General features: G+C 45.2%; 1 protein-coding gene across 1 annotated transcript in view; it reads left to right on the top strand.

The window, feature by feature from the left end:
• The window catches only part of LOC138960388 ((E3-independent) E2 ubiquitin-conjugating enzyme-like), a 41110-nt gene that overhangs the window by 11227 nt on the left and 16483 nt on the right, over nt 1-13400 (top strand). Inside the window, exons 10-13 of the mRNA XM_070332288.1 lie at nt 318-423; nt 3760-3868; nt 7345-7473; nt 8093-8235. Of these exons, the coding sequence (XP_070188389.1) occupies nt 318-423; nt 3760-3868; nt 7345-7473; nt 8093-8235 (487 nt within the window). The remainder of the gene's footprint in view (nt 1-317; nt 424-3759; nt 3869-7344; nt 7474-8092; nt 8236-13400) is intronic.

Here is a 13400-nt window from a genome sequence, read left to right as displayed (position 1 = left end):
TAAGAAGGGAGGGAGTCTTCTATTGGGTAGGATGGTTGGGGGAGAGGGGGTAAGAAGGGAGGGAGTCTTCTATCAGGGGGGGGGGGGGGGTCTGAAAGGGGAGGGAGTACGTCTTCATTTGGGGGAGAGGGGGCGGGGTGTTAAACGGGGGTTCCACTGTAACAGGAATGACGAAGGTGAGTTGTGTAAGCATTTGCTTGTTTTGTTGTGTTATTTTGTAAGAGATAAGAGGAAGGTCGTGGAGGGGAGAGGGGAGGAGCCAAGTGCAGGACATGTATGGTACCTAAAACTAAAGTCAGCTTTTCCTTCTGTCTCAGCGCCTGACACCAGCAATGAGTATGGAGTGGTGACGAGCTGTAATCATTTTGAACGAACTTGTCAAGTCAAATGGTATAAGCCTTACGAACTAGGACAGACATCATGGTGAGTTATTGTTGTCCTTGCTGGTCCTTTTACCTGCCAATCGACCTATAGTAAATCAGTGGTTTCATTGCCAATCGACCTATAGTAAATCAGTGGTTTCATTGCCAATCGACCTATAGTAAATCAGTGGTTTCATTGCCAAATGTATATAGCAGTTCACACACAAACATTCTGGTACGTTTTTTATTATAAGGGGTTTAGTGCTAATAACGAATATTGCTCACTTTTAGCTTTACCTGTTCTTGACTTACAAAGGCACTCAAGTCTTTCTGTTTGGCTGAGCTTGCACCGGTAGACATTGTCAACAGTGTCAGAAAGATGATGAGAAACTTTCTTGTCTCAGAAGATTGGGAAATGACAAGATGTTGTGGAGCTTTAGGTATTTGATGGATGCTTATAATTAAATGTGTGTGCTGTTAACTGATAAGTAAATGTATATGGGTGCGTCTCAGAAACTGATCCTTTTGTGTGTGCCATAATCAAATTAGCCCACAATTGAAACATACTGAATTTTAAATCATGATATTGGTATGTTTGAGAAGTAAAATGAATAAAGAAATAGTACAAACAAAACTGAGTATTTTGCATGATTATTATGAAGGTTGTTTTGCGAAAGAAATGATTAAATGCGTGAAAAATGAAGGTCTGATCTGTGACATGAACCATCAACTAGTTTTGTACCTCACTACAAGAATCGTTTAGAATGTCCAAGGACTGCTATTTTTGTTATGTGTGTTTGGTTTAAGTGTACTTGACAGTTGAAATGTTATTTTGTCCACAGAATTGTTTTTTTAAACGAAATTAATTGCTTGAAAGTTTGCCATCACTGTCGTAACATATGTTTCCGCACGCGTGCAACAGCAACAAGTCCTAAATTTGAACTTTAGAATTTGCATATTCATTTTCAACACGATCTTGACATGAAAGGGCATAGAAAATCGCTAAGCTAAATGTTATTTAAGTATTATTTTCTCAAAATTGCATCTGCAAACTAAGTTGAAAGTTGCGCAATATGACATGCTTCTTCAAAATTCCGTTACGATGGTGAACGGTTTTGCAAATAATGTTCAGAGTTTTGAAGAAAGATTAGAACTATTTTGCGCGTAGTGACTTAGAGGTGCGGGTGACTACGCATGCGCAGTTACAGAGAGAAATAGTTCAGCTTCCAGCAGCGAAGAAAGATTTCGAGAATGTTTCCGAAGTCTGTGATTTTGTTACGACAGTGATCAACACCCAAGGTTCTTAAGAAAAGGTGAGTTTTTGCTGCTATGATATTCTATGAAGTGAAAAATTAGGCTACACATTTGTTAATAATAGTTTTTCTTTCGATTTCACGTAGTCAAAACTTGACTAAATGTTTTAACATAGAGGGGGAATCGAAACGAGGGTCGTGGTGTATGTGTGTGTGTGTGTCTGTTTGTCTGTGCGTGTGTGTGTGTAGAGCGATTCAGACTAAACTACTTGACCGATCTTTATGAAATTTGACATGAGAGTTCCTGGATATGATATCCCCGGACGTTTTTTTCTTTTTTTCGACAAATACTTTTGATGACGTCATATCCGGCTTTTTGTAAAAGTTGAGGCGGCACTGTCACACCCTCATTTTTCAATTAAATTGATTGAAATTTGTGTAAAGCAATCTTCGACGAAGGCCGGACTTCGGTATTGCATTTCAGCTTGGTGGCTTAAAAATTAATTAATGACTTTGGCCATTAAAAATCTGAAAATTGTAATAATTTTTTTTTTTTTATATAAAACGATCCACATTTACGTTCATCTTATTTTACATCATTTCCTGATTCCAAAAACATATAAATATGTTATATTTGGATTAAAAACAAGCTCTGAAAATTAAAAATATAAAAAATTATGATCAAAATTAAATTTCCGAAATCCATTTAAAGGAACGGTAAGTGTCAATGTTTTCTTTAATTGTAAAAGTTGTATGTTCAATGGAATGGTAAGTCTGAACAAAATAATTACTTTATTTTGTTTTTAGCCAGTGAATGTGGATGCATCAAAATCTTGATAGACATTAAACAAATTCATGTTAGTGAAACTAGTACACATATTGCATCAATCTTTAGTTGAAATCGCAGGTACTTGCATGTTTCAGGTGCAAGAGATTCGACCTGATGAACTGGTGGTAACGTTCCTTCGAAGGAAACCGGAGGGGAACTACTATTGCTTTCCAGGGATCGATGATATTTCCTTAGTCCCTACATCTGATGCAACCATGATTCGTGACCCCACCTTCAATGCCAGGGGGCATTATTTCTTTTAAAATAAATTAATTAACTGCAAGTGGCAACTGTTCTATATGTAACCAATGCCTTTGGTTTATTGTCTCAACAATTGAATGAACCACTTTTGAACATTTGCATTCTTCATGTCAAACCTTATAATACATGTCTGGTTGTTCGTTTCCGAGTTACGTGGGTGATGAACTTTTCATTAATGTTTCTCTTTTTTGGGGCCAAGTTTGCTTGATTTTGTCCAGCTTTTTTTCTTTCTGTTCCTGTTTTAGTGTTTGGCATTTTACCTAAGAAGAATCTGGTTGCAAAATCAGCTTCATTTAGTAAGGTTTGTGGGAAAAAGCATAACCGTTTCTTTGTTACAAAAGTGATGTTTCCATGTTACATCGGTGACCATTTTGCATTCTTTTGGGATAACTTTCTAACATTTTGTCTTAGAGCAACAAATCTTTGTATGTATGCTATTGTGAAGGTTAAATGTCAATAAGACTGAATGAATGCCATGTATCAACATGTTCTGATCAGGATATCATTAATTAATTTTCATTTTTGTATTGAAATTTTGACGAATGCATGGAACTTTGAAAAAAACATTATTTTGTTGTTTGCATGTAGTCATTTCATATTGAACTCTATAATGGCTTGTGATTCAACAATAATAACTGAATAAAAGTCGTTTTCAGCCTTATAAATGCAGTTTTTTTGTCTTTTATTTTTTCCATGTTACACGGGTGATTTTGCACACATGGTCCAAATAATGCTCAATATATGGCAAACTAAAGGCAATGTTATATTTTTTCTTGTTTAAACTGAAAAGGTACACCCTGAGAAGTGTGTAAATAGTATTATCAAAGTTTTCTGGGAAGATTTTACTTTTGGTGATAATGTCACAAACAGAGGACGAGATTCTGAGACGCACCCATATGCGTGTGTGTGTGTCTGTGAGTGTGCATGTGTGTTTCTGGATATGAGAAAGAGATCCTTTGCAAGAACCCACCCTTCCTCCTACCGTGAATAAAACACCTTGTTTTACAGATAAAGTAGATCCAACAGTTTGTTTATCCTGGTGTTTTGTTTGCAGCCCGGTAGATGTGATCAAAGAGTCGGAAGTGAGTGTGTATGACATTCATGACCATCCAGACTACAAGTTCCGCCCAGGCCACAGCGTCATCAGAGTGGCTGGATTTGAGGTAAACACTTGGCTGCTATACATTTGTGTGACACATGCTGACCTGCCTAGATTTGAGGTAAACACTTGGCTGCCATACATTTGTGTGACACATGCTGACCTGCCTAGATTTGAGGTAAACACTTGGCTGCCATACATTTGTGTGACACATGCTGTCCTGTCTAGATTTGAGGTAAACACTTGGCTGCCATACATTTGTGTGACACATGCTGTCCTGTCTAGATTTGAGGTAAACACTTGGCTGCCATACATTTGTGTGACACATGCTGACCTGCCTAGATTTGAGGTAAACACTTGGCTGCCATACATTTGTGTGACACATGCTGTCCTGTCGAGATTTGAGGTAAACACTTGGCTGCCATACATTTGTGTGACACATGCCGTCCTGTCTAGATTTGAGGTAAACACTTGGCTGCCATACATTTGTGTGACACATGCTGTCCTGTCTAGATTTGAGGTAAACACTTGGCTGCCATACATTTGTGTGGCACATGCTGTCCTGTCTAGATTTGAGGTAAACACTTGGCTGCCATACATTTGTGTGACACATGCTGTCCTGTCTAGATTTGAGGTAAACACTTGGCTGCCATACATTTGTGTGACACATGCTGTCCTGTCGAGATTTGAGGTAAACACTTGGCTGCCATACATTTGTGTGACACATGCCGTCCTGTCTAGATTTGAGGTAAACACTTGGCTGCCATACATTTGTGTGACACATGCTGTCCTGTCTAGATTTGAGGTAAACACTTGGCTGCCATACATTTGTGTGGCACATGCTGTCCTGTCTAGATTTGAGGTAAACACTTGGCTGCCATACATTTGTGTGACACATGCTGTCCTGTCTAGATTTGAGGTAAACACTTGGCTGCCATACATTTGTGTGACACATGCTGACCTGCCTAGATTTGAGGTAAACACTTGGCTGCCATACATTTGTGTGACACATGCTGTCCTGTCGAGATTTGAGGTAAACACTTGGCTGCCATACATTTGTGTGACACATGCTGTTCTGTCTAGATTTGAGGTAAACACTTGGCTGCCATACATTTGTGTGACACATGCTGTCCTGTCTAGATTTGAGGTAAACACTTGGCTGCCATACATTTGTGTGACACATGCTGTCCTGTCTAGATTTGAGGTAAACACTTGGCTGCCATACATTTGTGTGGCACATGCTGTCCTGCCTAGATTTGAGGTAAACACTTGGCTGCCATACATTTGTGTGGCACATGCTGACCTGCCTAGATTGACCACCCAAGGGACCCATCAAACGGGGTCATTTCACAAAGGTGCTTGCTTTAGAAAGGTGAATCGTTTGGAGGAAAAATGTAGCAGATCCCTTGAAGTGCGGGGGGGGGGGGGGGGGGTTGTTATCAAGAGGAGGTCACTAGGGCAGATTCGACTGTACTTCTACGCAATCTCCTTCTCCTTACCCTCCTTCTAAACCCTCCAACACTGTGGAGTATTTGTATTTAAATAACAAGAGACAAGTTTGTTTTAGGTCTGTCCTTAACTGGGCTAAGTCGACTAGGCGAAGTATGCTTTGTGAAGCTGGCCGCACGGGGCTTTAGCACTGAGTTTTTGGTAAAGATTACACCAAGCTGGCCGCACGGAGCTTTAGCACTGAGTTGTCGGTAAAGATTACACCAAGCTGGCCGCACGGAGCTTTAGCACTGAGTTGTCGGTAAAGATTACACCAAGCTGGCCGCACGGAGCTTTAGCACTGAGTTGTCGGTAAAGATTACACCAAGCTGGCCGCACGGAGCTTTAGCACTGAGTTGTCGGTAAAGATTACACCAAGCTGGCCGCACGGAGCTTTAGCACTGAGTTGTCGGTAAAGATTACACCAAGCTGGCTGCACGGAGCTTTAGCACTGAGTTGTCGGTAAAGAAACTTCGCGAAGTTGACTTCTTACTCAATTAAGGACCGCCTTTACATGGTTGGGTAAGGTTCATCGTTCACTCTTTCCTTGCTGTATACATGGTTGTGTAAGGTTCATCGTTCACTCTTTCCTTGCTGTATACATGGTTGTGTAAGGTTCATCGTTCACTCTTTCCTTGCTGTATACATGGTTGTGTAAGGTTCACCGTTCACTCTTTCCTTGCTGTATACATGGTTGTGTAAGGTTCACCGTTCACTCTTTCCTTGCTGTATAAATGGTTGTGTAAGGTTCACCGTTCACTCTTTCCTTGCTGTATACATGGTTGTGTAAGGTTCACCGTTCACTCTTTCCTTGCTGTATACATGGTTGGGTAAGGTTCATCGTTCACTCTTTCCTTGCTGTATACATGGTTGTGTAAGGTTCATCGTTCACTCTTTCCTTGCTGTATACATGGTTGTGTAAGGTTCATCGTTCACTCTTTCCTTGCTGTATACATGGTTGTGTAAGGTTCATCGTTCACTCTTTCCTTGCTGTATACATGGTTGTGTAAGGTTCATCGTTCACTCTTTCCTTGCTGTATAAATGGTTGTGTAAGGTTCATCGTTCACTCTTTCCTTGCTGTATACATGGTTGTGTAAGGTTCATCGTTCACTCTTTCCTTGCTGTATAAATGGTTGTGTAAGGTTCATCGTTCACTCTTTCCTTGCTGTATAAATGGTTGTGTAAGGTTCATCGTTCACTCTTTCCTTGCTGTATACATGGTTGTGTAAGGTTCATCGTTCACTCTTTCCTTGCTGTATACATGGTTGTGTAAGGTTCATCGTTCACTCTTTCCTTGCTGTATAAATGGTTGGGTAAGGTTCATCGTTCACTCTTTCCTTGCTGTATAAATGGTTGTGTAAGGTTCATCGTTCACTCTTTCCTTGCTGTATAAATGGTTGTGTAAGGTTCATCGTTCACTCTTTCCTTGCTGTATACATGGTTGTGTAAGGTTCATCGTTCACTCTTTCCTTGCTGTATACATGGTTGGGTAAGGTTCATCGTTCACTCTTTCCTTGCTGTATAAATGGTTGTGTAAGGTTCATCGTTCACTCTTTCCTTGCTGTATAAATGGTTGTGTAAGGTTCATCGTTCACTCTTTCCTTGCTGTATACATGGTTGTGTAAGGTTCATCGTTCACTCTTTCCTTGCTGTATACATGGTTGGGTAAGGTTCATCGTTCACTCTTTCCTTGCTGTATAAATGGTTGTGTAAGGTTCACCGTTCACTCTTTCCTTGCTGTATACATGGTTGTGTAAGGTTCATCGTTCACTCTTTCCTTGCTGTATAAATGGTTGTGTTAGGTTCACCGTTCACTCTTTCCTTGCTGTATAAATGGTTGTGTTAGGTTCATCGTTCACTCTTTCCTTGCTGTATACATGGTTGTGTTAGGTTCATCGTTCACTCTTTCCTTGCTGTATAAATGGTGTGTGTTACTGAATAATGTTAAACAATCTCACCCTGCAGTCTGTGTAGCATTTAGTACTCAGTGTTTATCTCTGCCCTGTGTACTTGTGAGTTCTCTCTACACATGTTGCAATGCCACGTTGCAGGACACCATTCAGACGCTGCAGGCTGTGGGACAGGTGATCCGCACCGATCCCACAGGAACCGTCTTTGTACACTGGAGCGACGAAACCTTCACCTCCTCTTACCCTCAAGATCTCTACATCGTCTGGGATGTAAGTTAACCTTCACCTCCTCTTACCCACAAGATCTCTACATTGTCTGGGATGTAAGTTAACCTTCACCTCCTCTTACCCTCAAGATCTCTACATTGTCTGGGATGTAAGTTAACCTTCACCTCCTCTTACCCACAAGATCTCTACATTGTCTGGGATGTAAGTTAACCTTCACCTCCTCTTACCCACAAGATCTCTACATTGTCTGGGATGTAAGTTAACCTTCTATGGAGCAATGCTTTGCTTGTTTGTGACAAGTAGTTCAAGTCGGATACTACAGATTGCAATGGTTTCTTTTCAATGTAGAGAAAATGTTGCACCCATGTATTTGTGTTAGTGACTGCATGTTGATCTGGATGGGAAAGTATGCAAGAGCTGCACAGCTTGTGCTCTCTACCACTTTGGTAAAGAAGCAACCCAGCATGGAAAAGAAATGTAAAACGTTTTCATTTACAATTAGCATCTTGCATAAGAGACAAGAGATTCATGGTTAAGAACCCCACCTGAATGATTGTACTGTATATCCTTACAGCTGAATGATTGTACTGTATATCCTTACAGCTGAATGATTGTACTGTATATCCTTACAGCTGAATGATTGTACTGTATATCCTTACAGCTGAGTGATTACAGTAACTCGGACTGGGAGTCAGAAGATTCAACGTCCAGCGAAGAAGACAGTGAAACTGATGCAAGCTGGGAAACGGAGGAAGAGGAGGAGGACGGTTGGAAGGTGGACGGGGGCGGTGATGGCACTCAGAGGTAGGAAGAAAATGTCCGATGATGTTTCATGACAAACGCTGGACTCCACTTGCTGGTCTGAACATTGTAGAAATGATTCAAGTTGAAGGAACCATTTGTTTGACTGGGATCTGTTGAGAAAGTCTTTGAGTTGCAGTATATTTCATTGTTGTTTTGTCTTGCAATGACAGGAAATTGTGAATGACAGTTTATATATCCTCAGGCTGGAATGATAAAGGGTGCATTAATATGGAATTAAATTACATATTCTTACCCAATTCTCATAAAGGCATTGACTTCAATCTCACATGCTAGATGTCGAAAAACTACTCAAATTATCTGCCCTTGCAAGGGTGGTAACCAAGCTAAAAACAGACGCCATAGCCGTTGCTATGCCCTGTCCCACCTGGTTACCCATAACCCACCGCGCACCACGTGAGCGCCGGCATCCGGAATAATCTTTCTCGACTTTCGACGACACACATCAGACGTGCGGAATTCGTCTGCTCACTTGGCTTTCCCTAGCCCTTGTCTTTGTGACGTTATGGGCTTGGGGGGGGCCTTTACCTGTTCGCCTTTCTTTTGGTGAGACCTGCCCTTTTTTTTATTGAATTGAATTGTTGTTTGTTAGCTGCTTGTTTACAGCCGCTTCAGAAATTTACTTTTCTGGTGGACTACGATTTCAGCCATTTCAAGATGGCCGATAGCAAGCAGTAACTTAGGGCTAGGCAGGAAGTGAATAAGGCTGTTAGCCCTTTTTAGAAACCTCTGTGCGGGTCGTCGACCCTTCGAGTAGTACTGCTTTTGGAGTAGCTGTTCGTGCCAATAAGGTTTTGTTTTTTCTTCCCAGCCTTGCTCTCCTCTCAAAGAGAACCAGTCAGTGTCTTCCATTTTCGGGGGACTTAACGATGAAATATGTGTTTATTTCTCAGCTGTTTCAGGCACAATCGGCCCGCCCACTGTGGCGGCGTACTCCTTTGCAGCTTTGCATCGTGGTCTGGTGCAAATAGCCAGTTCGGTTCAGCGCTTTTTTGCTTCTGGTGGCTCTGGGTTGTTCGCGAGCACCCTCTCCTTTCGGGAGGGGAGGCCTGCTCCCTACCTACCTCTGACCACTCTGATTACCTCCGGTATTTCTCAGTGTGTTGGAATTCGGGGGGGGGGGGGGGGGGGGGGGGGGGGGGGTGTTCCTGCTTCGCACCGTGGTCTGGTGCAATTGGCCAGTTCGGTTCAACCCTTTCTGCCTCAGGTAGTACTGGGTTGTTCACGAGCACTCTCTCTGTTGGGAGAGGGGGCCTGCTCCCCCGCCTGTCTCTGCCCGCTCTCCTTGCTTTTAGCACAGCTGAGTCGGGCATGCAGCCCCCTTACCGTTTGGAAGGGGGAGTGGGGGGGGGGGGGGGCACGGTAAGTCACAGCCTGGGCTGGTTCCCACTCTGCCTCAATGGGGGCAGGGGGCTGTGTCAGTGGCCCACCCTTTCCCGCCCTCAGCGCAGGATCAGGTGGGGGCTGTGACGGCCGCCCACCCTTTCCCGCCCTCTGGGCGGGATCGGGTGGGCGCTGTTGGACTGTCTTCTCAGTCTATGCCTCTATTGTCCTTGCCCGGAAACCGCCCCCCCCCCCCCCCCCGGGGTGGGTAGGCGGTGGGGCTACTGGACGTCAGCAGGTGGATGAGTGGGGGTCGGCCGTTTACGATTTGCGTCTCTCACCCCGTCTCTCCCCCCTCCAGGGGTTTACTGCTGTGACGAGCCACCCCCCTCCCCATCTGGGGCGCGGCGGGGCTCAAGACAGTCAGCACAGCGGGGGTGCCACGTACGGCCTTTCCAGGCTACGTTACATACTCGCCCTCTGCCCCATTTGGGGCAGGGGGCTGTGTTAGCTGCCCGCACTCGTTGTCGCAGGTTGGTTCAAACTGGTCAGACCGGTGTTGGCGGCTGGGGCCAGTCTCTCGCACAGCGGTCGGGGAACAATGAGCTTTGCTCTCCTTTGTTCTCTGCAGGGTGCTGTGCCGGCTGCCTACCCCTCTACCCCCTTGGGGTAGGTGAGCGGTGGCGGTGGCAGGCGGAGACAGAACTTGCTCTTAACTCTCCAGTCACCCATTCTTTGATTGTCCTCAGCCAGCATACGTCACCCCCTCCTCGGGGTGGGAGAGCGGTGGGGCTACAGGACGTCAGCAGGTGGACGAGTGGGGGACGGCCATTTACGGTTGTGTCTCTCATTCAGCCTTTCCCCCCTCCAGGGGTTACGGCTGTGTCGAACCACCCCCCTCCCCACTCGGGGCGCGGCGTGGCTCAAACCAGGCAGACTGGTTCTCAGCACTGGGATGCTTCTCTCGCACAGCGGGTGGGGTACGGCTGGCCGGGCTTGGCTTTGTCTCGTACCCCCACTCTCCCTCCTTCTCGACAGGGTGCTATGCCAACTACCTTCTTCTTCTGCGTTCGACGGTTGTGTCTAGGGTTATGCCAACTACCAACCCCTCTCCCTCCTCACGTCAGGTGTGCGGTTTGGGTTGGCAGGCAGAGACTGATCACGCTTTTCACTCTCACTCTTGGCGGTGTTATCGGCAGGAGTTTTAGTGCGGCTACCTCCCCTGTCTCCCCTCCTTTTGTGTTTTGACACAACTGCTGGTCGGGATTCGGACTCCTCGGTTGAGGAGGGAGAGTGTGTAGCGCTGCCTACTGCTTGTAGGCTTGCTATGCAAAAATCGGCTGCTGTGGCAGCTTACTTTTTCCCGGATGGGGTGGCGTATTCAGAGCAGGGTGTCTCTCTTCCTCCCTCTTCCGCGGATGACTTTGGGTTTACGCGGGCTTACTGGCAATCGTTTTGATTTGCCGAGTCTCCGGTGATTGCCTACCACATGTCGCAGCTCTTGGCTTGACCCGCACCTCAGGGTAGTGGTCTTCAGCCTACACCTTTCCCGCTGCTTCATGCGCATGGTCCTGCTCCTCCTTCTGCTAGCCAGTGGCTGGCTTCTGGGTTTCAGGCTGCTTCGTTCTCACTTTTAGTGCGGAAGAAGATAGGTTGGAATGTCAAGTCTCAGGATCTGATTCAGACATTCTCGTTGCCAGGGGCTAGTTTTTCCGCTCCGCCAGAACTAGTCTCCTGGCTTCACAAATAGACCTCAGGGAACGTGGGGTTTCGTGATGTTACTCCTCCCTCTCCTCTCTGGAAGAGGTGGGACGGCATGGTCTAGAGTTATCTGCTTTTGCTGAGACTCTCCTCTGTGCTCTCATACGAGCCATCTTATCCTCCCTGGACTCTTTTTCAGACCTGTTTACCCTTACGATTTTGGCGTAATTTATTACGATTTTCTGGAAAAAATACGCCATTCCGCTATCCGTGTCAAGACTACGATTTTCATAAATAAAAAAAATGTTAAAAAAAAAAAATAAAAAAAATATTTTATTTTTTATTTTTTATCAATTCACATGTTTGGCATTGTTTTTTTTCAATGGCAAAATGGGGTGAAAAAGCACAGGACTGACCAGAGATCTGTCTGATGAGACGCTGGAGAGCCTTATTCTAGTGGTGAAGTCTCGCCCTCACTCATTCGGCAAGCGCAAGTACAGTAGAGAAGCGCTTGACACTCTGAAAAAGGCCTACTACGAGCAAAAGAAAAAGAATCAGTGATGCATGTGCTTTTGATGTGATCTTCTTTGAAATTATGATGACCACAAAAACTGACTGATGTGTTTTGTTTGTGAATGATGGATATATGTGCATGATTGCGTTTCGCAGACACAGTTGTCATGTGCGTTGTAATTGGCGACGAATGCTGGATGATTACTATTTTTGTGCCAGGATTACTATTTTTGGGGCTGAGCATTACTCCAAAACACTTATGGGGGTAAACAGGTCTGCTTTTTGGTTTAGAGCTGGCAGCTCTGGCTAGGGTCATCACCGAACAGATGAGTTCGTCAGTGATGATCTATGCCCACACTGTCTTCACCAGGTGTGATCTCCTTCTTTTACAAGGGGTTTGATTTCACACCAGTTACAGGAAGCAAGGGTCAGGCTTTTTTCGGGGTTTTGTTAAAGCCTACTCAGAAGCCTCAGTCTTGCCCTTCCTTCATGGACAAGTAGCAGCGCATTGATGCGCTCCAGGTCACAAAGTGGGGTTTCGTTCAGTGTCTCCTCCCTCTCTGGAGGAGGTGGGACGGCATGGGCTAGAGGTATCAGCTTTGGCTGAGATTTTCCTCTGTGCTCTCACACGAGCCTTCCTTGATGCGTTCCTGCAGACAGGAAGTGGCTCCGTTTCTGGAGAGCTATTCGTCTCTGGACGACCTCGGGGACGGGTTGATCTTTTATCAGAGTCAATCAGCTTGCCAGCTGCACTTTCAGATGGTGTTGAACCAGGCTTTTTGCCTGGCGTTCTCAGTGAACCAGGCAAAATCCGAGCTGTCCCCATCCCAGGTTTTTTACCTGGGCATGCCGTTCGACACTGTCTCTTGGAAGGTTCGTCCTTCACAGGAGAGAATAGAGAGGCTTCAGGCTCTTATCACTGCCAGACTGGCACGAGAGCAGACCTCGGCGAGGTCCTTAGCCTTGATCTTCGGTCAGACGGAATCGGTGGCTATGCTGGCCCTCTAGTCTTTCCTCAAGTCTCTTTGGGACTCGTCCTCACAGGTCTGAGACAAGAGGATCCTCCTCCAGGGTGGGTTCCTCCACGCGAGTAGGTGGCTGGAATCCAATTGGATCGCTCAGGGCGTTTTCCCTAGCTTTGTTCCCCACCGGACTTAGACCGCTTCATGGATGCATCTCTGTCTGGATGGGAGCCTACATTGGCAATTACAGTTTTGAGGCTGTGGATGTAGACTCAACTCCTTGGGCATCTCAATTGCCTGGAGTTAGGAGCAGTAGCTCTCAGTCTACTAGCCTTTCTCTTTGGCTATATACAGGCATGTCCGGTTGCATACGGACAACACTTCTTTTGCTTCCTATGTGAACTAGCAGGGAGGAGCAAGTTCTCACTCCCTGTCAGACAGAGTTTACGAGATTCTGATTTGGTTTCTTTCACACTAAATCAATTTCTCAGGGGAATATCTCCCCGGCCGGCTCTATAATCTGGCCGACTCGCTCAGCAGGACCTCTCAGGGCTTGCACACGGGTTGGGCCATCTGCATACAGGGCTGGAGGTTGTGCTGTTTGTGTTACAGATCGTGGGTTTTGACTCTGGTCTTGGTGCATGAAGC

The sequence above is a fragment of the Littorina saxatilis genome, linkage group LG2, assembly GCF_037325665.1.
Source record: "Littorina saxatilis isolate snail1 linkage group LG2, US_GU_Lsax_2.0, whole genome shotgun sequence".
NCBI classification, from domain to species: Eukaryota; Metazoa; Mollusca; class Gastropoda; order Littorinimorpha; family Littorinidae; genus Littorina; species Littorina saxatilis.
The sequence above is the reverse complement of the archived record's forward strand: the minus strand, read 5'-3'. Positions and strand labels throughout refer to the sequence as shown.